This window comes from Pinus tabuliformis, chromosome 4_2 (assembly GCF_031772625.1).
Source record: "Pinus tabuliformis cultivar Carrire ecotype Pingquan chromosome 4_2, CPIR1, whole genome shotgun sequence".
Classification (NCBI taxonomy): Eukaryota; Viridiplantae; Streptophyta; class Pinopsida; order Pinales; family Pinaceae; genus Pinus; species Pinus tabuliformis.
Genome location: NC_142304.1, coordinates 1,004,883,451 through 1,004,910,257, shown reverse-complemented (window position 1 = coordinate 1,004,910,257; position 26,807 = coordinate 1,004,883,451). Strand labels below are relative to the sequence as shown.

The window sequence follows — 26,807 nt, the reverse complement described above, 5'->3', positions numbered from 1 at the left end:
ATTTGTCCAAACTCCTCGTTAAACTAATACATAGATCTCTCTGGGATCAATTAGTTAAAAAGAAAGCACTTATTACTAAAGTATATATATTAAAAGTTTACAATTTCTTATTAGGTAGAGTAGATGGTGACAAATTGTTTTGATAAGGTACTTTGTGATATGCAAGTTACTGGTTTGAAATTTTATTGACAAAAATCCAACCATGTTAAAAGCTAATATTGATAACTTAAATACTTATAGGTCAAAACTACTTGAGCCACAAATTTAGACATATCAGTCATCTCAAAACTCGTCTAACCTAACTTTTCAAAAAAATATATAATCTCTTAAATTTTATATAATGAAATTTATAATAATCTCTTAAATTTGTATAATGAAATTCATAAAACTTTGTTCATAACATTTTCCCTCGATGTTGTCTAAATTCAATAGTGTCTGTCATACAACTTTGTGAATTCAATAGCACCTTTCAAAGATTGTGAATTGCTTCTTTATTGAAGTTTATATCACACCAATAGTGAAAAATGTGGCCACATTTTTTAATTCTCGATTTTGGATTTAATAAATTCTCACAAATAAAAATGGAAATTCATTTAATCACCACAAACTGAACATTTCCTGAGAATTTCATCCCGGGTGAATACATTCCCACCCTTGTAATATTACAATTTTTAATTAATACAACAAAACCCTGGCCGTCACACGGTATTTTCCGGCCGAGAAATTACTCCGGCATTGCTGCCGCCGCCGCCTTCCGCTTCTTTGTATTTCCAGTGCCGTCTTCCTTGACTCCACTGCCCGGGAAAAGATTTAACGGCGACGGCTGGAGGTTTACTCCAAACAGCCGGACGGAAGAAGAAGAAAGAGAATCGCCGTCCGTGGACGGAGATGCCCTGTCGAGATTCGCGAAGACCAGCGACGACGGATTTCCGTCATCTGACGCAGTCGGCTCGAGCGCCTTCGAATCATGGAAGTAGAGAAAATCGTGGCTGGCGCGGCCCGGAATCGAACGGTGGGCAGCAACGGCGTTGATTACCGGCGGCGCCGCGTAGAAAAGCTGCGCCCAGTGCGGATACGCGGCAACGGCGAAGGGGTCAACGGACTGCGGAAAGCGTTTGGGCACCGGCGGCTGGGCGGCCGGAGGAAGGAAACTGCACGGGCGGCGGCGAAAGGTAATGAAGAGGTGGCGCGAACTGGTGCTCCGCTCGAAGGTAACGATGTCGCCGGCTTGGAGGCGTTTTTCTTTGACGTAGCGGCTCCAGCCCTTGGTGAGCACGTAACTCTGGCTGCTGTTCCAGTAAGAATAGCGGAACCGCCATGTTTTGTCGGTGCCGTCCTCGAAACTTAGCAGCACCCCTTTACCCTTGCTCCTGGCTGAGGCCACGTCGAGCGGGAAATATTTCTCGGCGTGCTGCTTCGGGATGACAAGGCGGTTCAGCTTACCGACGTCGCTGGGCGTCACGGTCTTGTCGAACAGGTGTTCGTGGGGCTCCAAGGGATTCGAGCGCGCAACCTCAGGATCTATGTGGGAAGTGTTCTTATTTTGGTCCAATTCTTCGTCGTAGGTGTGCTTTCTAAGCATGTCAACGATCTCGTACTTGGAGTGCCCGCGCAGAAACACCGTCTCTGGATGGGTGTCGGTGAATTTGAAATTGGTGATGGCGTCGGGGCCTCGAAACTTTATGGCAGCCCTGTCGTAGGCCCTGGCGGCGTCTTCTTCGTTGTTGAAGGTCCCTAGCCAGACGCGCTGGTGCTTCTCATATATCTGCGCGCCCCACCGCCCGTTGGGCTGCGGCACTACGCCCTTGTACTGTGACGACGGCAGCTTCTTGCACGAAATCTCCTGACTCTGCACCGATGGAATATTGGCGTTCTCGGAGGAGACGGCGCTGATTCCACTCCCCATTCTTTCCAGTCCTGTCTGACCCGCAAAGGAAGAAAAATTAGAGCAGACTGAGTTGCCCGCAAGCGCAGGTAACGAGTTCGAGTCGTCCTCGATCACACTCCCGGCCTCCTCGTTGTCTGTTCCCGTCGAATCACCTGCCATCGCCTTCTTTCTGCAGACCGCTGTCCAAGCAGATTCCTGCTCGCTTGAATTACTGGAGCTCTCGTCCTTCATGGGACTGTAGCATCTGCCCAATCTTAAACCCATATCGCAACTGTCATTGCGGACTGCCTGCAATATACACCCAACTTCAATGTTATGACAACTGGCAGCTCAATCCATACACAAATATTTACAGTTCTAATTCTCAATAAAGATGGTTCGATTTCAATCAAAAAGCAAATTTGATGAAATTCGGATCTGTAGGAAGAAAAAGACCAAGTAGATCTCAAAACCCGTTAAACAAGCAAACAACAACCTATTATGACCAATATTGAACTTGCTAGCTCCAATTTCAATCCAATCATAATCACCCTTCAATCCCAGAGGGAAACACAGTCGACTTAAAATTATATACCCAGTAACCCATCAATCCCAACCACAGCATGTGGCTCGAACCAAATACATACACAATGAGTATATCACACTTACATACACAATGAGTATATCACACTAACTAACCTTGAGCAAATTACAAAGAGCCCCCTGCACGGGCACAGCCACACCGCTGCCGCACATATTCTCTAGCATTGAGAAATGCCCCTACGACTGGGATGCAATAACAAAATTCAGGAAGAATGAAAAATCAGGAATGGAACTGTCGGAACAACGTATAGTCAGTTGACATATATATATATATCCAAAGCAGCTCTGGATGAGTAGATTGGTAAGTAAAGATATGGGGAGAACAAACTGAAAAGCTATTCCAGAAGAAACGGCCAGCAAGAAGGAGTGTGTTTGAAGCAATGGTCTCTCCGCTGGTCCACCGTAAATAGCCACTTGGGTAGCAAATGGTCCGCACGATGTGTATTGGTATGTAGTGTTTTCCTAGGTCAACTCTGGCAGGCACGCATCTGCCCCACTCTTACATTTTCTACTCTCCAGTTTACATATATCGATGAGCCCTACCTTGACTTTTCTATGGCCATTCCTATCGCTATAAGCCGGAGTCCTCACTCTATCTCTCAAATATTTTTCTACGTATAGATAATCGACTCTTTATCGAATTAAACAAAATTACCAAAACATCATTTTACCATAAACAAACTCCAAGATGAAGCTCAACAAAATTTATAACGTTAGGAAAACAAACTCATAACTTCAAAAGAAAACCATTAATAAAAAGATTAACTGACTCCCCATAAACCAAAACTTCCGTCGCTAGTAAACCTCGGTCCGTGTCCCGCGGCACCTCCAAATGCTCTGCTCCATACACCCTGGCTTCTTGGAAGTCCAGATGACGTCATGATGACTTTGTACGATGACATCCCTGTCCTTGTCCATGGCATCTCCCGCCCTCAAGTCCTGGACGAGCAACACATTACGAAACCTGCTTTTAATGTGCATGTCATAAGAATCTCTGCAAGTACTCCTTTCTACGCTAATTTAAATAATGTGAGCGATAGTCAAAATTTTCACATGATTAAGGTTATGGACTATAGTTACTTCATGTTTCAAGGATTATTACACAATCTTTGAAAAAATCATCGAAAATAAATTGAAACTTCCAACCTTTTGTTTCACCAAATTTCGTGTGAAAGCCTTTTGAATAATCCGGTTGGCTAATTAGGCAGCTTTTTGACTAGGAGTTACTGCTCAACACCAAGTCACCATCGCATTATTTTCTCCATTGTCCAAGCTTATCGTAATTAAAGTTTGTTTTGTGTTGAAGATGTTGGAATACAAAGGAGATTCTTCCACTTCTTCATTCTACTTCAACACCAATCCCCTATTTTTATACAAAATATGGAAACTTTCTACATTGATTATAGTTAGAGGTGGTTAGGCCATGTTGCTAAATCAAATAATCTCTTTCGGTGCCATAAGAATGTGTATCGAAATGTGTATCGAATTCGTAACCTACGCTCTAATACTACTTGTTGATAATCACAATTGTCATTAGACCAAAACTAGCATGTGTTAGCCAATGATCACATCGTTAGAGATTGGTAATCACAATTGCCATTAAACCAAAAATCGCATGTGTTAGTCAACTATCACATCGCCAAAGATAAAGATCCACGAGAGGCACCTAGTCCATGTGGCAAAAGGCACAGGGAAATCTATTTTATCCAATGTCCAACAAGAAGCTTTTTCTTTTTGTAAAATTTTTAAATAAATTTCTATTAATATCAAAAAAAAATTATAGTGAAAGTTGTTCAACATTTATACAAAAAAATGTCTTGGGAGATTTTATCTACCAAAATTTTACAATAAAAATTGTTTAACATTTATCCAAAAAAATGTCTAAAATTATATCTACCACTCAATATAACTAAAAACAACACTTGACTAACAATAAACAAAATCAACCAAATCAACCAAATGAGAGTACCCTACTCTACTACCTAAAACCTATAGCATAAACAATTTCAATCCTCCAATTTCACTAAAACTAAAACTATGGTACTAAGCCATGCAAAATGCCAAAAGTGAACCAGCAATACATATATCAGCCCAATAGCAAAACTTGTAAACCATTGGTGTTGATGAGCATGTAGTACTTCAAATTTTAAGCCAAAACCGAAACATTTCCTTTTGTAAAATATGAAAGTTAATTTTCAGAAGTTAATTTTACCAACTTATTAAATCAGTCTGTATGACAGGTGACAACTCTACCGTTAAAATATACCATGTTCATGTTCCACTACCATACAATACAATACAATACTATATATATATATATATATATATATAATCTCAGAACATGCAAGTGGTTTGTCTCGAAAACTACAACAAAGGTTAACCAGAAAAACAGCGACACGCATGTACGACAGTTTTATTAATAGGTCAATGTTAATTTTAATCCCCATTCCTCTCCTCTATCTAAATGTCACGCTGTTCTAAAAATGAAAAAGTTGATTACAATAAAGTTTACATGTAAAACCTAAAATATATATTCTTAGTTATATCTGACACAACTATGATAAATTTTTACATATGCGTGAATGGATAAGCTCATAGGTTTGCAAAGAGTTCTACAGAAACACTTTTTTTAAGATAAAATAAGATACAAAGTATATAAAAATTATACATGTATAAAGACACCATTAAGGATTATTTAATTGTAAATAAAATTACAGAAACACTTTTTTTAAGATAAAATAAGATACAAAGTATATAAAAATTATACTTTGTAAAGACACCATTAAGGATTATTTAATTGTAAATAAAATTACTTTTGGATTGGACTAAGTAGTGATTTACAAAGTTTTGACATAAATGAAGTCATGTAATGAATAAATAATTAATAATAGCATGTAACATTAAATTTAATTAAAAAATAATAATTATTATTATTATATATAATGTTATTGGATATTTCAGGTATAAAAATATATTAAATAAAGGAGTTGTTTTGATTTGTGTTATTTAAACGCTTTTTTTTTTACTTTATATATGGATTTAGCACCCTGAAAAACTCATAGGTCATTTCAATTGTGCAGGGGTTACCCATCAAGCTTGTGATTTCAATAAATTCCTACCATATTTTAGAGAAATTAGACCATATTTTAGAGAAAATAGACCGGAAAAACCCACTGGAAAACTGCCAAAAAGTCTCAATAAAGACAACTCGTTAAATAAAATGAGAGATAAGATTTTCACAAATTTTTTTAGAATGACTTATGAATGCCCCATCTTAATCACATTATTAAGAGATAGAAAAGAGATTATTTTACAAAATAAGAATAATATTAGAAATATAATTACTTTAAAGTTTAAGGAAAAATTGTGGAGTGATAATGTTTGAGAGTGAAAAAAGGAATTAAGATATTACTAGCCTGGCCATATAAATTAACTTAATGGTCAATAAATGCCCATAGCCATAAATCTATAACAAATATCAAAACACTTACTACATTATACATCTCACATTGATAAAATTTAAAAAATTATAAAAACTAAGGAGATTATAATTCTATTTTAGATTATTACATCTCTCATTTCTCAAATAAAAAAATATCATAAAATTTAACTAAATTATAACTTTATTTTAAATAATAATAATAATTACTATTATTATTATTATTATTAATTATAAAAAGAATTAACATATATATATATATATATATATATATATATAAACATGTAACAATATTCTTAACCATGAAGATTTACCCTCACTTTACCAAGGAAAGTATTGAGTTGTAAATAGATATTCTTACAAAACCATGGCTTATCAATACCACATGCCCAATATGACGTGTGTTGAAAATGTAACTAGCTTTGGTCTTCATAATTATCATTGTACTTGTATCAATATGTATTTCATGAAAAGAAATAAGAAGAAAAAAATATTTATATTGTTATTATTATTTTCTTTAGTCAAACCATGTTCTTCATGATCGTAGGGTTATTTGAGTCAAAAGAAAAATTATTTATTCATTAAGTCAAAATCCCATTTGGACTTTTTGAAAGAAAATAAATTTATTTTTGAGTCAAAGTGTCTTCACAAGACCAAGTGAGCCCTCGAGATGGACAAGTCGGCTAGCCCATAAGTCGTGTCTCTTCATATGGTCAAACAACTATATATTGGCACACGTGCTCCACATTTTGGTAAATAATTCACGTTCTTTGTGGAAGAAGAAGTTATGATATGTAAAATTAAATTTTGTGCCATGAAGAAGAAGAAGAGACCATCGAAGTCAAGGGAAGGAGAAGGAGGTCAATGGAAAGAGAAAGTGAACCGCTTTTGCCCTAAATATGTCCACACATGCAAAGTTCCTGCAATTTTCAAGGGTTGTTGCAAGTCCGAGATTTAATGGCCTCAAATTTCAGGGGCCGAATTTTCAAGAGATAACCAGAATGTTGATATTTGACTAGCATTGACTTTGTTGACTTTGACTTGGTGAAAAATAATTAGAGGAGGGTTAGCTTGGGTTCATTGTGACACTCATGGTATTAGTCTCGGGTCTTAGTTATCTTACTTTGATATGATTCTTTAAGAGGAGGTTTTTCTTGGGTGTTCCCCCTTGTGGGGTTTTTCCCTAGCTCAGAGCCTAATTTCGTGTGTTCTTTGTCTCTTGTGATATTCATATTTTGTATTTTTGGTAATTTCATGATGAAAAAGAACATAATAAATTAAATAAGAAGCCAAAAAACATTCACAAGTAATTATCAAGTAAGATAAGTCACCCTAATCTACAAGCATCTTGATTTCTCAACATGGTATCAAAGCTAAGGTAAAGGAAGGCCAGCTTCAAGTTCACATCCTATTTGAATATTTGAAGACATTTCTACAACAATCATCACACTCTTACATTAGCTTCATTGAAGGACACCGTTTGCAACAGTTACACTTGAAGACGTCACTATAGCAGGCCAAAGAAGAAGACTCTATGGAGAATTCGAAACTAAGACTACTATAGAAGGTTTGTAAGTGTACTCTCTACTCTAACTCTATGGAAAGTTCAAAATCAATATTATTGCTCAAGTTGTATAGATATTTTGTTCAAGATCAAGTTTCAGAAGTAAGATAATATGCACTCGTTCTAGAAAATAAGGAAGGACAGATCTCTGAAATAACTCTTTGTGGAATACAAAGATTTTACTAATTATAACCCACATAGATATAAGGCTTCCTGTGATGCAAAATTTATTTTGATACAACTATCTACTATGATGTGAATACAAGAAAAATGTTCTCTATGATACTTATGAAGTTTCAATGGTGATTCTGAGGTATAAAACATACAAAAGGAACAAAACTATATGATAATGAAAGCCTTGTGACATATCTATGAATCTTTGTACTATGTATTCTAACAAGGAAAAGAAAGACAAGCTATAATTATCTGGAGCCTACTATAGCAATGATTTTTTCAAGATTCAAGGCATCTCAAAACCACAATGCAATGTACATATGGAAACAAAGCTATATTTATTGTGAAACTCTTGAAAGTGTGAAGTAATAGGGACAACATTTTATTTCACAATAGGAAAGAAATCTAAAGTTTTTACTATATTAGCATATCTATGACACCAAGCAACAAAACACTTGATCCGAACAATACATGGCATTTGAAATGTTTTGAGAAGTCAAGTTAAGAATTACATGTAATAAATTTCTATGTAAAAGAAAATCCGAAATTTATGGCAGCCTATGAGTAAGACCTTACAAATTCTGGGTATCGAATGAAATGAATCAAAAGAGACCGAACTATAAGAGTCTACCTCTGATCACGAGGAAAAAGAATTGAATTACCAAAATTACATTTTAGTGACAACATAGAGAAATATGCATAGAGTTCATCTCAATAACAACATTTTTCACCATAGCAACACCTTCCTATAACATATTGTGGCAACATAGCTATGAAAATATTATGGCACAATCCAAGTTAAATAAGAACAAGATGAATCTTCTTCTATTGTAGAACCAAGTCCAATGGTATCTCTATGATATTGATACATAATGATGATCTGAGTAATAGGTCAAATTACAGGACTATTCAAGGTTTAAGACCGAGCATCATTGAAGAGTGTGTAACTACGACAAAAGAATTATGAAAACTGATGATCAAAATTTTGATAAGAAGAAACTCATCTTTGTGGCATTTTATTCAATCAATGAAAAAGGTCAAATCTATATAAATCATCTCTGAAGACTTTGATAAGATTTGTGGAAAAACTATGACCAGACATCATAAAATTTATCTTTGTGACACTAGTATATGAAGCAACTATACTTATACTTGAAAGAAGGATGAGTTACATCATGAAGCCGATTTTTCTATGAAGTATGAAAGGAACCAATGAAAACGACTATGATAGCAGCCCAAAAGAAATTATGTGGTTTGTATTCTAGTTGGATGACCGAAGGTTGAAGGTACCTTTGTTGAAGGAAAATGATACAAAATCAAACAATAACTAGACCAAATACCTGTAACAAAAGAACTACAAGGGTGGAAAAGTAGCATTATAAGAGGTACGCATAATATTTGCAATTAATGATAGTACATACAATATGAAGTATTTTAGGTCAATGGTTAAAATAAAAATATATTGAGAGGTATTGAAATAGTGGTATGTATAGATATATAAGAGATTGTTGATATGTTAAAGACTAGGTTTTGTGATTAAAAAATGAAATAAATATAGAAATCTTGCTAACGACATCTCTAGGATTTGTATATATGTATAATTTGCAATTTGCAAGCTAAAAGTCTTTGGCATCCAGGGTTTGTAAAACCCAACAAAGTTTGAATTAAGAAAAACCTAGGAATTAAACCCTAACCAATAATTTCCGTTATAAGAGGTAAATCTAACACTTGATTATGATGATGACTTTAATGTGAGAATAAGGTTGGTGAACAGGTCCTAGATTAAGAGGGAGCTAACCTTCCTCAAAAGATAAGTACTCTACATCTCCTTGATTACAACTAATACTATTGTATTTATATTTTTCCTTTTGTTCTTTCAATGTCTTCTAACATAACTTGCAAGTCAAAAGAAAAATTATCTAAGATTGACTAATAGTTAGAAGAATTAGAAGAACATGGAAAAGCATGAAGATTAAGGAGGAAGAACAAGTTGATTAAATGGAAGCACAAAAATAAGAAGTTCACTTACCTCAAAAAAAAAGGAGAAGTTAGATCTTGGATGGATACATTGCTACTTAAAGTTTGGCAGGCAAATCTAAAGAAGCTTGTGAGCAACAAACGATGACAATTCTAGGGAAATATTTGTTAGCAAGAAGTTGAAGTTTTTCCTGATATTGTTTTATCAATAACTCATTGGTTTGATCTAGGATTAACAATAATGATGTTGATAAAGATGCTACAGATAATTGGAAGTTGGGATAATTTCTTGTAAAAGCGTGAAAGTGTAATCTTGTTATGAAGGAAGAAGATATGAAGACTTGTGCAATAAGTTATGAATAAGTTTGGCTCCATAAGATGATTATTGAAAAAATGCAACAATAAATTCTTAATTTGATTTTGCCTTGATTAAATTGAGAAAATTTGAATTTCCACACCAAAAAAAAACTTGGATGGTGGTAAATTATGATACATGGCTTGTGTCACCGTGTTTACTTAGTAAATTTGAGTTGGAGGAGTTAGAGTTCAGTTTTGCATGCAAATTAGCAATCAAGGTTAGTTATCTAAGGTTGTTTTCAACTAAACTAGTTCCATTTTTTGGAGGAACTAGTGGAAGGTAAGACAAGCATTGGCACTTCAGTTAAACTCAATGATCATTCAATTAATTGATCAATCATCCCAAAATATCTAGTGCATGCAGAAAATTCGAGCTACCAAATTGAGGTTGAGATTCCAAGGCACTGTAAGATCATTTGTATACTATTCCCGAGTGTACACGTGTTGCATGCAGTCAGATGATCAGCTTAAGGAATTGCACAATTCAATTAGAGGAATTTTCTAAATAATAGGGGCTAATTCCTCAAGGAACAATGCAAGGAAATAGGAGCTCAATCCGAGGCAAAATTTAACTAAGTATGGGTCAGAGGGCTTTAGTGAGAAGAGAGATAGGTTGTGCACTTGCAGGGTGAGCTTAGTTGAAAAAAGAAATTGCAATATATCTCTAATACTTTGATTAATGCAAGCAAGAATTCGGGTTTTCAGCAGATTTCTTTCCCGAGATAAAAATACTTGTTCCATGAGTGTTCTTTCTTCTTGCATGTCTAAGGATTGTGTTCTAAATTGTGAATTAATGTAAATAGCGCAATAAATTAGGTTTGTGTGTTGTGATTTTGATTAAAACTTCATGAGCAACTACAAATCTACAACCTAATTTCTACATGGTATCAGAGCAAGATTGACATTAGAGCAAGAAATTTGAAGTTGTTTCTCATAGGTTCGAATTTGAAGATTAGTGTAACAAGATTTCTTCAGAGCTGAGAATATGGCCTTCAATAGAATAAGGCTAGAGTATGCCTTGGAAGTCACATCTAATTTTGTTGCATGGAAGGACCGCATGGAGGACGTATTGGATGAAAATCATTTGCTAAAATACATCAAGGCAGATGTTGCATAACCACAACCATCTGATGCTCGGAACCTTGCTCAGTGGAATAAAAATGTAGTCAAGGTGAGAAGAATAATCTTGGAGGGAGTACGGGATCATATTGTCTCAAATATCCATGGAAAAGAAACTTCGTTCACGATGTGGAAAGCATTGACAGAATTATTCGAGAATAGTAGTGACCACAGGAAGTTGTTACTCAAGCATAAACTTTTAAGTATCACGATGCAAAAGAATGACACAGTATCGTAGTATTTGAGAAAAGTTTACACAGTGTCATGATGAACTTGGCAAGGTTTGTGTTAATGTCCCTGAAGCGGACTTGGAAACCCTAGCCCTTCCGGGCCTTCCCAAGAGCTCGCATAACTATCAAGATTCGTTGAATGGGAGGGAGAAACTACTGAGTTGGGAGCGCTCATGGTCTAATTTGGTACAGGAGGAAATAAGGCAGAATACTAGAGATGGGACTTCATCCAAGGGTGAGGATGAAGAAAAAATTACATTGGCTAGAAAGGAAAAGAAGGGAAAAGGAAAGAAATCACAATCCAAACTAGAATGATCTAGTCAAGGGGGCAAGAAGAAAGTTTTTTCAAAAGTTGAATGCTTCCAAATTCGGGCATTATGCCATGAAGTGTCCACACAAGAAGGAAAGAGAGAAGACCTCAAGATGAGTAACAGGTGAATCTTTGGCTTCACACTTCAAGCTTGACTTGACCCTCATTACATCCATGAGCAACACAGTGATGGGGAGCATGTGGTACTTGAACTCAAGTGCATCATTTCACATGATGGGGAATAGAGCATTTTTCAGTGACCTGGAGGAGAAATATTTGTAGATGCACATCAAGATGGGGAAGAAAGGAAGGTATAGCATGACTGGGATTAGTACAGTCACCTTTCAGAGGGAGCCAGGCTCCCCTCTCAAACTCAAGGATGTCATGTTCGTTCCAGGCCTAAAGCAAAATCTCGTCTCTTTTGCAGTGTTGGAAGGTCGTGGTTATGATGTGATCTCCAGCAAAGAAAAGGAATTGCTAAGACACATAGCCATAGGACAGTTGAAGTACATCATGGTTTGTGTGAAGAACTTGTACAAGTTAGATGTGGAGGATTGTGTCGCATTGATCACAGAGCTGGTGAAGGTGCAAAGCCACTATGTCGGTGAACTTTGGCATAGAATACATGACCATTTTCAATATGGTGCTTTGAATATCATGCAATAGATAACCATAGGCCTCCCCAAAGGAGTACTTGAGTAAAAAGATGTATGCAAAGGATGTACTTTAGGGAAGTACATAAAATCCACATTCCATGATCAGGACAACAAATCACATGTAGTCCTTGAAAGGATACACTTTGATGTTTGTGGACCTTTCTCGACAACCTCCACTTCCAGGCACAAATATTTTGTCATTTTTATTGATGACTTCTCACGGAAGTGCTGGATCTTCTTCATGTGAAAGAGGGATGAGACATTTGCCAAGTTCGTAGAATTCGAGGCACTGGTTGAGAAAGAAATTGGAAAGAAGGTGAAGGCACTCCGGAGCGATAATGGAGGAGAGTAGGTATCTAATTAATTTAAAAATTTATGTGCAAAAGAAGGAATTCAATGAGAGTTGACATCACCCCACAACCCACAGTGGAATGGGGTGGTTGAGAGAAAGGATTGTAGCATTGTGAGAGCAGCGAGGGCGGTGTTTCATGATCAAGGCCTACCTCTGTATTTGTGGGTCGTGGCATGAAACACAACAATCTATTTGTAGAATCGAAGTCCTCATTGTATTATTGGCATGATTACACTAGAGGAGGCTTTCTCAGGGAGAAATCCAGATGTGTTGCACTTCAGATTTTTGGAACCTAGGTTTATTGTCATGTCTCCAAAGAATCAAGGAAGAAGCTAGAGTCTAACGCCAAATTGGGGGTATTTGTGGGTTACATAGAAACTCCCCACAACTACATTATGTACTTCCCATCCCTCAAAATGACATTTGTGCGAAAGGATGTAAAATTTTATGAAGATAAAGCGATGTGTTGCTCACTTGAGAGGGAGCCTCAAATCCCACCAGGAGAGGAGCTTTTAGCTCCAAAGGAGGAAACTAAAGAAGCTGTGGAGCAAACATGTAACACCCTCCTCCCACATTTATCCATGTAACCGGCCAACCGAGGTAAACATGTGACGAGAGTCTACTATGATTGGATTCAACCTCATAGGTGACCTTAAGGAAATGGAAGCGACAGAAACACATCATACAAACCTTCCACATCAGCTACAGGACCCCTGAGAACCATCCCAACACTTCTGGTAACCAACCCCTAGGTCCCACTAAGGTTTTAGACCTCTTGACCTCTGGACGTTCCCATGCTATGGGCCTGACAATGTCCAGGAGGCTCTGGATGCTCTCATGACAAGGTGTTGGGAGTGGGATCCCCCAAGGATAGTTTTGGGGTTGAAAGCCCATGTTTAAGTCAAATTTTTGTAATATTATTGTAAAGACTCCATATTTTGTGGTCACGGAGCGTGAAGGTGTTATGTGTCACAAAGGGTAGTCCGCCCTTAGATTTGTAAAGTAAAGTCGGCTGTAAGAGATCTACCCATGGTCCGCAGACCATGGAATTGTATAAAAAGAGCTAAGCTCTAAGTAGTTAAGGGAAAAGAAAAAAACAAGAAAGAGAGTCGTATCTTTAGAGAAAGAAGTCTAAGTCTTGGGTTGTAGCATAGGTAGAGGCTCTGCAGCTGAGTGCGCAGAGGCCTAGGGTAGAAGTCTGCAGCTGAGTGCGCAGACCACTGCAGCTGTGTGCGCAGGGTGAACAAAGTTTATAACACTTGGAAGATATTAATAAAAGGATTTATTCTGCAATTTCTGTGTATTTGTTCTGTTGACGGGTTTGGATATTTTTTGTATGAATTTCCTTTATTATGCTTCTATGATGCGCGAATGAAATAGTTACACTGAATAGTTAAACGCAATTACGAATATCTAAGTACGTGGTGATAACTTTAAGTATTCGGAAAAATAAGCAAATCACTTAGGGTAATTGAGGAACCTGCACGGCGCGCTGCCATAATAGCGCGAAAGTACCTGAGCCCCGGGTTAGGGTTGCGCAAAGGTCAATCGTATACTTTCGTGAAGGTATTGAAAGCCGAAATAAAGGGTTTGTCTTACAAGCCCTAGAGTGTGATCACTTGCATGAAGGCAGGGATAGAAGAGATCAAATGACATCACAACCATCTCAGGGTGCGAAAACTTGGTTCCAACATCCCCCCAAACTATTTCGGGTGAGATTTCGGTCTGCACTTAGCGGTCTGATACCGAAAGGCCTAGTAGTGTAGGGATTTTTTTGGCTAATTAACGTTGAACTTGGGTCAGGCCCCCTCAAGCCAAGAAATGGTTCTATTGCCAGGACCAGACTCTACATAAGAGATGTGTGATGTCGTATCATCAGATTGGTCTCTACCCAAGCCTTCTAAGGCTCTAGAGTGTTTTTTCCAACCAAGGCTTCTAAGATTAGTAACTCAACCCACAACTTATTCCAGGCTTCCATAAAGTTTGTCCAACCAGGGCTTCTAAACACCAAAAATATATATGTTGGTGATGATAGATCTCTTAGTGTTATAGGGACTGGAACTGTTCATATAGACAATGGTCAATTTAATGATGTATTATGTGTTCCAACCTTATCCTGCAACCTTCTATCTGTATATCAGATAACTCATTCAGGTGAAGGTAAAATCGTTGAATTTTCACCTCACGATGTTGTAATTAAGGACCTAAGAGATCCTAGACAGATTTCAGCTACTGGAATTGCTAATGATTCTACAAGGTTGTATAAGTTTAACAACTTTGGGTCATCAAATCTTCCCTAGATATTTGTTGCTCATAATGATGAAGTGAGCAAACTTTGGCATGAGCGATTTGGTCACTTAAACTATAGCTCCCTTCAGAATCTATGTAAATAAAATATGGTGATAGGTCTTCCAATGGTATCTTGCAGAGATGGTGTGTGTTTCGGGTGTGTACTCGGAAAACATCATCGGGATAGTTTTGAAAAACGTGCCTCTTAGCACACCTCAACCCCTTTACAGCTTGTGCATAGTGATTTATGTGGTCCACTTCCAGTTGTTTCATTCTCTAGCTACAAGTATTTCTTAACTTTCATTGATGATTTATCCAGACGCACTTGGGTATACTTCTTAAAACTCAAGAGTGAAGTCTTTAGCATGTTCTTGGCCTTTAAGGCCTTTGTTGAAAAACAATCTGGACACCAAATTATTAAGCTAAGATCTGATAATGGCAGAGAATATGTTAACAACAAATTCATCAACTTTTGCATTGAGAATGGAATTCAAATGCAACATACTATTCCATATACTCTACAACAAAATCGTGTAGCTGAAAGGAAGAATCGCACCTTAAAGGAAATGGTTAATTGTATGCTTCAACCTAAAGGACCTAGTCTTAAATTTTGGGCAGAAGCAATTAATTGCACAAATTACATAATAAATCGCACTCCTACAAAAGTTTTAAAGAATATCACTCCAGAAAAAGCATGGAGCTCAATTAAACCAGATGTAAGTCACTTTCGTGTTTTTGGAAGTGAAGCATGGGCCCTTATTCTAGATCAGAAACATAAAGCTTTAGAACCTAAGAGTGAAAAATGTATCTTTGTTGGATATTCTGAAGATGTCAAAGGATACATACTTATTCCACTTAAGTCCAAAAATGTTATCATTAGAAGAGATGTAAAGTTTTCTGAAAATATATCGGCCTACGAGCCTAGTTCGGCAGATGTGCCACCTCTCTCTATCCCTTCTACTTCTGAAAATATTTCTTCTTCAGATGATGAAAATGAGGATGACAATCCTCCCCCACCTTGTTAGGATCCTCCTTCAACTCCTCAGCTTCCAAAATGGGTCCGTGCTACTCGGGATGTAGCAGGTGCTCTTACCAGTGATCCTACAGATCAGCGACGTACACGTTCTCAATTCGATAGAGCCTCTTCTTTACTAGCTCAAGCTGCAACTAATTATGATCCTGAAACCTTTGCAAAAGCTTCAAGCCATCCAGATTGGGAGGCAGCTATGAATGAAAAATATCGTTCATTATTGGCAAATGATACATGGGATCTTGTTCCTCTACCAAAGGGACGAAAACTTGTTATATGCAAATGGGTTTACAGAACCAAGTCTGGACCATATGGAAAAGCTGATAAACATAAAGTTCATCTTGTTGCTAAGGTTTTTTCACAAGTAGAAGGCATTGACTATATTGAAACCTTCTCCCTTGTTGCCAAAATGAAATCTATATGCCTTGTTCTTTCCCTTGTTTCCTCTTTCAAATGGGAATTCCATCAAATGGATGTTAAATTTGCCTTCTTGCATGGGGACTTGCATGAAGAAATCTATATGGAACAATCTATTGGCTTTATACAAATAGACTCCAGCCTTGTATGTCGGCTTAAGAAATCCCTTTATGGTCTCAAGCAAGCCCCTCGAGCTTGGTATGCCAAAATGGATAGCTTTCTTTTAGAAACTAGCTTTTCTAGGTGTCATTCTGACAATATTATCTACACCAAGAAAGTGGGCAAGTCCCTTATCATTCTTTTTCTTTATGTTGATGATCTTATCCTTACTGGTAGTGATCCCAACCTTATAAACCATGTGAAGTCCAGCCTTAAAAAGAAGTTTGAAATGACAGACTTAAGACACTTGCATTATTTTCTTAGTCTTCAAGTCTTGCAATCCAAGGAAGGTATTTCCATTTCCCAATCCAAGTATGCCTATGATCTTCTATGCCATTTTCACATGGAATACTGTAAGCTAGCCCCTTCTCCCTTTCAGTTTGGAGCCAAACTTTTAGTCACTTGTACTTCACCTGAAGTTGATGCTACCTTATATCATCAACTTGTAGGAAGAATTTTGTATCTAACCCATACTCATCCTGACCTTTCCTTTGTTGTTGGCCTTATTGCTCGATTTATGCAAAACCCACATGAAGTCATTGAAAAGAAGCTAAAAGAATACTTCGTTATGTTCAAGGCAAGGATAATTTTAGGGGCGAATGTTCGCCCTTTGGCGAAATTAAGGGGTTTTAAATTTTTGGTGGGCAAATATTTTGTATCATAGTACTTTTTTACAAATCACCTCAAATAGCCCACCTTATTTTAAGGGAGAGGGTAAAAAAGGTAAATTTAGCCCTTGAAATTAGGACTTACAACCTTCCATTCGCCCATTTTCAAGAATAGGTTTTATTTAAGTGAATCCATTCGCCCATTTTCAAGAATAGGTTTTATTTAAGTGAATCCTATGGGCCAAATACCATATTTATAAAAGAGGTATGGTAAATTAATAAAAATATAAATAAATGAGAGGTATGGTAAATAAATAAAACATTTTTTTATATTTACTTCATAAGTCACCTTATATACATGTAAGGGTGTAAACAAATAAAAATATAAGTAAAGTGGAGGTATGGTAAATAAATAAAACGTTTTTTATATTTACTCCATAAGTCACCTTATATACATGTAAGGGTGTAAACAAATAAAAATATAAGTAAAGTGGAGGTATGGTAAATAAATAAAACGTCTTTTTATACTTACTCAAAAGGTATGCTAAATAAATAAAAATATAAATAAACTAGACCTATCGTAAATAAATAAAACCTCTTTTTATATTTAGTCCATAACCCTCGTTCTCTTTATGAAGGCTGAAGAAAAAAGTTTTTATTTAAGTGAATCCTATGGGCCAAATACCATATTTGTAAAAAAGGTATGGTAAATTAATAAAAATATAAATAAACGAGAGGTATGGTAAACAAATAAATCATTTTTTTATATTTACTCCATAAGTCACCTTATATTTACGAACACTCAAAAAATGGGTTATATTTAGGTGAAACCTATGGCCAAAATACTATGGGACAAATACCATGGACTAGATTGTTATTAATACCATGTAAAAAACCATTATTAACCCTAATATTAGAATTAATAAAAACAAAAAGGCCACATGGTATTGACCCATGGTATTCACCAAAATGACACATGGTATTGACCCATGGTATTCACCTGGAATGTAGCCTATTTAAATGGGGGAATTAAACCAGCATGTAGCCTATGCTAAGATTCACTGGGAATTTACAAAGTTTTATTATTTAGTGAAAGACTCGCCAAGATCTTACAAGATTTTATAATTGAGTAAAATATTCACCATGCCTGGTGAGAGATTCGCCAAAAAATTATATATACATATTATATTATTGATAAAATCGCCTTCCATTTTTCCTATATACCATGGAGATTCGCCCATTTATTATATTTATAAATTTAGGGGGGGTTCTTAAAATTTTCCCTGGTTCAAGGTATAGTTCAGTTTGGGAGTCATTGCAGTGTCGAAGCATCTCCTCTATTGGTTGGTTTCACTAATTCCAATTGGGATGGTGACCCTGATGATCAAAAGTCTGCTGCAGGTTATGTGTTCACTCTTGGTTCAGGACCTATTACATAGTCTTGCAAGAAACAAAGTGCCATTTCTCTTTCTTCAGCAGAAGTAGAGTATCATGGTGCCATAGAAGCTAGTGAGGAAGCCTTGTGGCTTCGTCAGATCCTATTAGAGTTTGGCTTTCAGCAGCAGCATCCGACTACACTTTGGTGTGATAATCAAAGTGACATTCAACTATGCAAAGATCCAGTCCAACGTCAGCGCAGCAAACACATTGAACTGCACATGCACTTCATCAGAAAGCTCATTCATGACCATGTTCTTGAAGTGCAATACTGTTCAACATATGATCAAGTTGCAGACATCTTTACAAAGGCTCTCACAGAGGCAAAGTTTACTAAACTTCACTTTATGGTTGGAGTTTAGGAAGTTTTCACTAAGGGGGGATAGGCTCTAATGCCTCCTTCCTTCTCCTATTGTGTCATATTTGTACATCCTTCAATCCTATCCCAAGTTGTTCTTAAGGGGGGATGTTAGGATATTCTGACACATAGGAAATAGTTAAGTATAACTTGGTCTAGTGTAGAGTTAGGTAAAGTGTGTTTCTTTATTATGTACTTTTGTAACTTACAATCCGACGATCACGATATGTAGCGATCCGACGATTCATTCTCTCCTCGGTATTACCGACACTTGATCTGTGGCTTAACACCTGGTTGGTCCATGGTCTCTATTTAAAGAGCATGGAGGGTCATTTGTAGGGTAATCGTTCATGAGAGAAGCTTATGTACATTTTCATTCTTTTATTAATAAATTGCCTAAAGTGGCCGCATTGGCTCAGGTCGTGCATTGTTTCCCTCTTTGAGGGTTTAGCAACGTCAACAATACTGGTGTATTTATCTGTGATCTGTTTGTGAGCGGTGTCCTTTGGTGTTCTGTCTGAGGAATTTACCCTGTAAAAGGCTAAGAAGGTCAATATTGCAATAGAGATTTTGAAACTGAGATCTAATGTGGTTGTACACGGGGCACTCTAAAAGGAAGTGATTTTCATCCTCGATGTTCGTATTCTCACAAAGATGGCAGAACCTTTCCATCCATGGTGCTTTAGGAATTGCCCAACGACCCATTTCACTATGGAGCTCATGAGAGTTCGTTCTAATCTTGGCTATATTAATTTTCTTCTTTGAATTGGTTAAAACAAAGAGATACTTTTGATCTTCTAGAGTAAGATTGATCACCTCCTTTTATATATATATTAACATACAAATAACAAATATTTAATATTGTGTTATTTTTATAAATTAAAATAAATAATCTATAATGTAAAAGTTACACAATAACGAAATAGTCCTTATAAACAATCCATCACCAACGAGAGCTATATAAGCAAAATGAGCATTGACATTGACTTTAAAAGTATTGGCATCAAATCGTTGTCCTGCGTTCTCGGATTGTTAATGTAAAAGGACCAACACATGAGGTTGAGAAGGCTAAAATTCCACCTATGGTACTTCATATGCACAAGCTTCCTCTTGCCACTAAGGCCGTGGTGGAACCCACTACATTAATAATTTCACACGTCAAATTCAATGGCAACGAATCAAATCAAAGTAAATACAATTCAAACTTTTTAATTTGAACAACGACCGAACTAAATCATACCTATTAATTCACTAAACGAACCAAATTTACGTACAAAAAGACAAGAATGAAAAGATTTTTTCAAGGGCTTAATGAAGTGCGTGCACCATTTGACCCGAAAATCAATTAGGTAAGTCGAGTAAACCTTTTTATACTCACTTCACAATTTATCCAATCTAATATCTATACCTCCAATTATTTTTACTATGGATATAAAAGTAGCACATGGTTCGTTAAATTTCTTTAGAAACTATTTCTTTATTTCTAAATTTGCATTAATATCTTGAAGTTTCATGTGATAATGTAAGATATATGTCCACTTGAAACTATTTAATAAGGTTTTCTCCAAAGTCGTAGGCATTGAATTTGGTAGAAACTTATATAAATTAGGTTAAATTTTATTACCTAGAATTCTATATTTTTTTGAGATAATCTCCTAACAAGAAGTTGTGGTCCTAGTGACCATCATGATACTACGAGGAGGGTTAGTGAGGCCCACAATACGAGTACAATGTTTATCATTTTCAACAACACTACCATTCCCAAAATGAAATCAAGAAAACACAACACACTCACTCAAGGAGCCGCCGGTGGCGTTCGTGCTTATCCTTTCCACGTCGACAACATTATTGCAGCAATAATTAACTCCAAAGGTTGAGGGTGAAATTAGTAACAATGTATTATGAACAATTTTATATTTGATAGTGGATACAATTTTATATTATATTATCAAATTTATAACATCCATTTACCAAAGGATTAACCAAACTCCGCGTCTATAGTAAAATCCAACAAGCTAACATCCATGATTTGCGGCGTCCTCAGGTATGAATTTCGCGAGTCGCGGCACCTGCAAAGCCGTAGTCTAACTAGCGTCAAAGTTTATTTTAAAATAATGGAAATTTGATTGAAAAATAATTAAAATTTTGATATGTTTTTTAGTTATTAAATTTCAAAATTTTAAAGGTTAGGAATTTTTTATGAAGTTGAATTTATTTCCAGCGTTAAAACATCATTCAAACACTCTAACTATCAATTTATTTGAATTTTCTCAATCCCAACTATTTTTAACTATACAGCCCAATTTAATGGCCTCCATAGACAAAGCCGCTTCAAAGCTCTGCCCATACAACTTGCCTCTTTGGAAGCCCAATGACGTCATGGTGACCTTGGACAATGACATCAGTCTCCTTGTCCAGTGCATCTGCCCCTAAATGCTGGACCAGGAACACATTACCAGAGATGGTTATAATCTGAGTAAGATAAGGATCTGTATGACTAAGTATTCCCTTTTACGGCATAAAATATGTTATAATTTTCATATAGTCAGAATTTTCACATGATTAAAGTTAGAGCAAAGAATCTCCATGTCACATAATTTTTTTAAAATTCATCAAATTGCATTTTTTTTTGTTTAGGTGTGAAAGCCTCGTTGGGTAACAAGTCCGCTTTGTGACACGACTTCTGAGCGTCGCATTATTTTGTCCAGACTGTCCGGACCTTACTTGAAGCTATGTGAAGGTTAACAAAGATCCAAGAAGGTCAAAACTCATTATGATGTGATGCATATATGATCCCAACAACTACAACATGTTCTCCATCGAAGAACATGTAGTCGATGTTTTGATGATTATTTTCGAGACAAGCTTAGCCTTGTGGTCATTTCTCCCTCTGTACGAGGGAGTGAGAATTTCCTCCTTAGTTGATAGGGAGTGATGGTGGACACCATATTCTTCATGCTTCATGGATTATGACTAAGACTAATAGTCATAAGCATAGTGAAGGAACTGGTAGGAAGAGTGGAGGATTAAATAAGTATCTGGGATCGAGACTCCTTGAGGAATGGCTTCCAAGATAAGAGTAGTCTCAAGGACTAATACTCTTTGAGGATACGTTATCCAACATAAGAGTAATCTTGAGGATTGATGTTCTTTAAGGATATGGTATCCAAGATAAGAATAGTCTTGTGAGGACATACCTGGTGAACATCCATATGGGGTATGTGCCTGGAAAGAGGCAGTGGTGGTGTCCAAATTTATGCCTCCTAGCATTGTGCTTTGATCTAGTGGAGAGATAGAGCTTGGTAGACAATGTCTTGTTATGTTTGATAATGTTGGTTATGATGATGATGATGATGCTTATCAATCTGAACTCTTCTTATGATAACATTTCAATTTGAGAGTATCCGAGTATCCTATTGTATCATTATGAATACCTCCCTAGTTAAGAGGGAGTGTTGAAAATGTAACTATGTTCGGTCTTCATAATTATCATTGTACTTGTATCAATATGTATTTCATCTAAAAGAAAAAAAGAAAAGAAAAATAAATTATCGTTGTTTTCCTTAGTCAAAGCATATTCTTCATGCTTGTAGGGTTATTTGAGTCAAAAGAAAATTTGTTATAAGTCATTAAGTCAAAGTCCCATTTGGACTTTTTGAAAGAAAAGAAAACAAATTTATTTTTGAGTCAAAGTTTCTTCACAAGACCAAGTCAACCCTCTAGATGGACAAGTCGGCCAGCCCATAAGTCGTGTCTCTTCATATGGTTTAACAACTATATATTGTCACCCGTGCTCCACATTTTGGCATTTAATAATAGGTTCTCTATGGGAAAAGAAGCTCAGATATGTAGCATTAAATTATATGCCAAGAAGAAGAAGAAGAGACCAACGAATTCAAGGGAAGGGGGAGGTCAATGGAAAGAGAATTGAACTATTTTTTTACCTAATTCTATCCACACATGCAAATTTCCTGCAATTTTTTAGGTGTTGTTATAGGGTCAGGATTTCAGGGCTCAAAATTTCAGGGGCCGAATTTTCAAGAGATGACTAGAATGTAGAGATTTGACTAGTGTTGACTTTGACTTGGTGAAGAAGAATTGAAGGAGGGCTTATTTTGGGTTCATTGTGACAACCTTGGTCTTGGTCTTCGGTCTTGGATATCTCACTTTAATATAATTCTATAAGAAGGGGATTTTCTTGGGTTTTCGCCCCTTGTGGGGTTTTGCCTGGGCTTGGATCCTAATTTTCTATGTTATTTGTCTCTTATGATCTTCATGTTTTGTATTTTTGGTAATTGTTTGATGAAGAAGAACATAATAAATAAAATTAGAAGCCAACAACCATTCACAAGTAATTATCAAGTAAGATAAATCACCTTAATCTGCAAACATCGTAATCTCTCAACAATGTGTTCATATGCCATTTTCTATAATTAATTAATTTGAGATAAATTAAATAAAAAATCATAAATAATTTGGAGATAAATCTTAACTCTTGATCTGTTAATACTACTATTAATATTCTAGCATATTTGATGGAGGTTATATCTCTACCATCCAGCGAATAATTATTAGTAATTAAATTAAAAGTTTGGAAGGACTATTTTGAAATAGACACTCCTATCCACTTAATTATTATTAATCAACAATTTTAAAAATTAATAAATAAGTTAAACTTATATATATTTTAAAAAAAACACGGAACATGACATGGAGATTTACCTCAACTTTACCATGGAGATTCTCAATTTGTGAAATAGGCTTTGTTAGAATACCATGGGGCAATACCATGGCTTCTCAATACCACATGCCCAAAAAAATCATAACTCACTTCATATGACACTTGTTCATATGACATTTTTTTAATTAATTAATTTAATTAAAAAGGGAAAAGGGCTTAACTGCTTTAGAGATAAATCTCAACACTTGATCTATGTATACCACTATGAAATACTTCATGGAGGTTAAATATCTATCATTCACCTAATAATTATTGGTAGTTAATTTAAAATTGTTGAAGCCTTAAATTGATACTCTTATCAACCTTAAGAAGGAGATAATCAAACCAAAGAAATTGGGTATTAGGCAATTGCCAAAAAATCTTATAGGACAAAAGAGTTTGTGATAAGAGAGTTGAAAATGAAAAACACTTTCTCTAAAATTGTCCATCACATACTCAAATTATATCTGAATTCAAAATATTTGTCATACTACCAACCTTCTTGACCTTTTAATTTAACAAAACTAGAAAAAATTATTTAACTTTATCAAGTGATTTCTTATATTATAAACTATTTTTTCAAGTAATAAACCATAATAATAAAAAATAAATTAACTTAATTAAAAACACAAATCCAAAATATATTTAAAATATTAATTTAATAATAAATTTTAAACTTAATAATAAATACAAATTTTAAAAATAAGTTTTTAGTTAAATTATATTTAAAAAAATAAAATTCATATTAAAAATCTCATCATATATATATTATGATGATGGTTAACATCTACGGAGACCAAACTTTGGTCTATCGGATCTAAAGAAATGAATTATTTAGTTTGATTTAAGATCTTATTCCTATGCTCAAAAAGCTTGGAGAGAAGTCTTTCGAGCTTGTTAGGATATTCCGACACATAGGAAATTGTTAAGTATAACTTGGTCTAGTGTAGAGTTAGGTGAAGTGTGTTTCTTTACTATGTACTTTTGTAACTTAAAATCCGACGGTCACGATAGGTAGTGATCCGACGGTTCATTCTCTCCTTGATATCACCGACACTTGATTCGTGGCTTAACACCTGATTGGTCCATGATCTCTATTTAAATAGCATGGAGGGTCATTTGTAGGGTAACCGTTCATGAGAGAAGCTTATGTAAATTTTCATTCTTTTATTAATAAATTGCCTAAAGTGGTCGTGTTGGCTCAGGCCATGGATTGTTTCCTTCTTTGAGGTTTTTAACCATGTCAACAATACTGGTATATTGATCTGTGATCTGTTTGTGAGCAGTGTCCTTTGGTGTTTTGTCTGAGGAACTTGCCCTTTAAATTCCTACATTGTATCAGAGCAATTTGAGGGTCGCATCCATTGGTGATCCAAATCGGAAGCCGGTAGAACTGCATCCGACTACCGTTTTCCTAGATCTACTATTTTTGACTACTTTATGGCCAAGAGGATTGCTCTATTGTGTTAGGAGCATCTGTTCCAGTGAGGAACCCCTTTCGTTTCACGCGAAAAGGTTTCTGGTAGCCCTAGCTACGTCATTTTTAAGATATGGAGGTATACAGTGTTTATTTGCAGTTTCTAGTTATTTTCTCTCTGTTTATTTCAGTTTATTTATCTATTTGTTTTTTATTACCGGATCTACTCCTTTCATTTCTGCATATGCTCTTTCCCCCGCGACTTTGTGCGATTTGGGCAAATCAAAAATCGAAAGGGATTTTTTTTCTCGTGCATATGCTCTTTTCCGCCGCGCCTTAGTGTGATCTCGGAAAATCATAAACATTGAGGAGAATTGTTAGTTTCCGGGTCCTTATGTTTTTATTGTATGTCCGTTTTGGGTTTTGTGGTTTTTGTTTTGCAAGCAAAAAAGAGCTTTCTCAAGTAAGCACACACCCCAAAGCTTCGGTGACTAAAAATAAAACCTTCCTCTTTTGCAAAAATTACTAACCTTTTAAACTAGCTCACTTGGTCCAAAGTTACTTTATGAGAATAGAGGTCTTGAGTTCAAGTCTTTCTCTTTGTTGAGCTAATTAGATTAAGTTTGGAAAGGGGACGGATAACATTATCATTCATTTCTGCACATTCCCGCACTTCGTCTGCATCTTCAACAACGTTTCTTCAAAAAGCCATAACTTCTTCATTCGAAAGTCGTTTTCAGAGCCCTTTTTTTTTAATCAGCCTAACTTTTCAAGATCTTTCGATTGGAACACTTAGTTTCAGTATCTATAGCTCCAGTTTATGTTAAAATGGAAATTCCATGCCAAGTTATTCTTGACAGCACCAATTACTTCTAATGGTGGTCCTACATTGTGGATTTACTTAGAAGTAAAGGTCTTTACATAATAGCCTCAGGCCAAGAAACCAAACCGAAAGATGAAGATAAGGCAGCAAAATGGGAAAATAGGCAAGATCGAGCACGTGGGTTAATAGGGATGTCTATTTCTCCAGACCTTAGATTCCATATCGCAGAACTTGATACTCCTAATGAAGCAATGAAACAAATCATTAAAGTTTTTGGAATTGAAAATGAACTTAGAGCCCATCAACTCGAAAATGAGTTGCTTACATTGGACCCCAATAATTTTTCTTCCATTGAAGATTTTTTGTCCAAGTTCAAGACCCTTAGAATTCTCTTGGAAGTTTTTAAGGTTAAGAAAGAAGATGGTAACCTTATCTATTCCATTCTTACTAAGTTGGGACCAACCTACTCTGTGTTTGTTTCCACCTTCCATTCTACAAGAGAAGCCTTCATTTCTCAAGGACAAGACTACAAGTCCCATTCCTTTGATTCTTTTTGTGATTCTTTAATAAGAGAACAAGAAAAACTCTTACACCTTGGTCTTTTTAATCTTGGAAACTCTTATAAGAAAGCCTTAGCCGCCCAGCAGCAATCAAATTCGAAGAATCCTAAGAAATCGTATCCTAAAAAGAATTGTCCTAAACCAAACAAGGGTCCTAAGCAATTTTAGCCTCAAAATGAAAAATCATTTGAACAAAATGATAAAGCAAATAAAAACAAAGGGAAGAAGACCGATAGACATTGCCACTTTTGTAATCAAGATGGCCACTTAGAATCCAAATGCTTTAAGAAGATGGAAGCCTTGGAAGCAGCAATGAAGAAGCATAACATCCATTTGGAGCA

At 35.9% G+C, this 26,807-nt stretch overlaps 1 protein-coding gene across 2 annotated transcripts; it reads right to left on the bottom strand.

Moving 5' to 3' along the window:
• Window positions 1-490: 490 nt before the first annotated feature.
• Window positions 491-2,839, bottom strand: LOC149173029 (AP2/ERF and B3 domain-containing transcription factor ARF14-like). 2 transcript variants are annotated; one of them, XM_089424487.1, is made up of 2 exons: window positions 2,567-2,839; window positions 491-2,176 (listed from the first exon to the last, which is right to left on the bottom strand). In XM_089424487.1, the coding sequence occupies exons 1-2, from the start codon at window positions 2,633-2,635 to the stop codon at window positions 725-727; spliced, it is 1,521 nt and encodes a 506-aa protein (XP_089280613.1). In that variant the 5' UTR covers window positions 2,636-2,839; the 3' UTR covers window positions 491-724. The 2 variants fall into 2 exon arrangements, with proteins under 2 accessions (XP_089280613.1, XP_089280614.1); XM_089424488.1 differs by lacking the exon at window positions 2,567-2,839 and adding an exon at window positions 2,364-2,433.
• Between the last annotated feature and the right edge of the window lie 23,968 nt (window positions 2,840-26,807).

Excerpts from the sequence above, each read along its gene's own strand:
- LOC149173029 (XM_089424487.1), bottom strand. The coding sequence starts at position 2,635 with ATGCTAGAGAATATGTGCGGCAGCGGTGTGGCTGTGCCCGTGCAGGGG. Across the intron at positions 2,177-2,566 it reads CTCTTTGTAATTTGCTCAAG|GCAGTCCGCAATGACAGTTG; the intron begins GTTAGTTAGTGT and ends TGTATATTGCAG.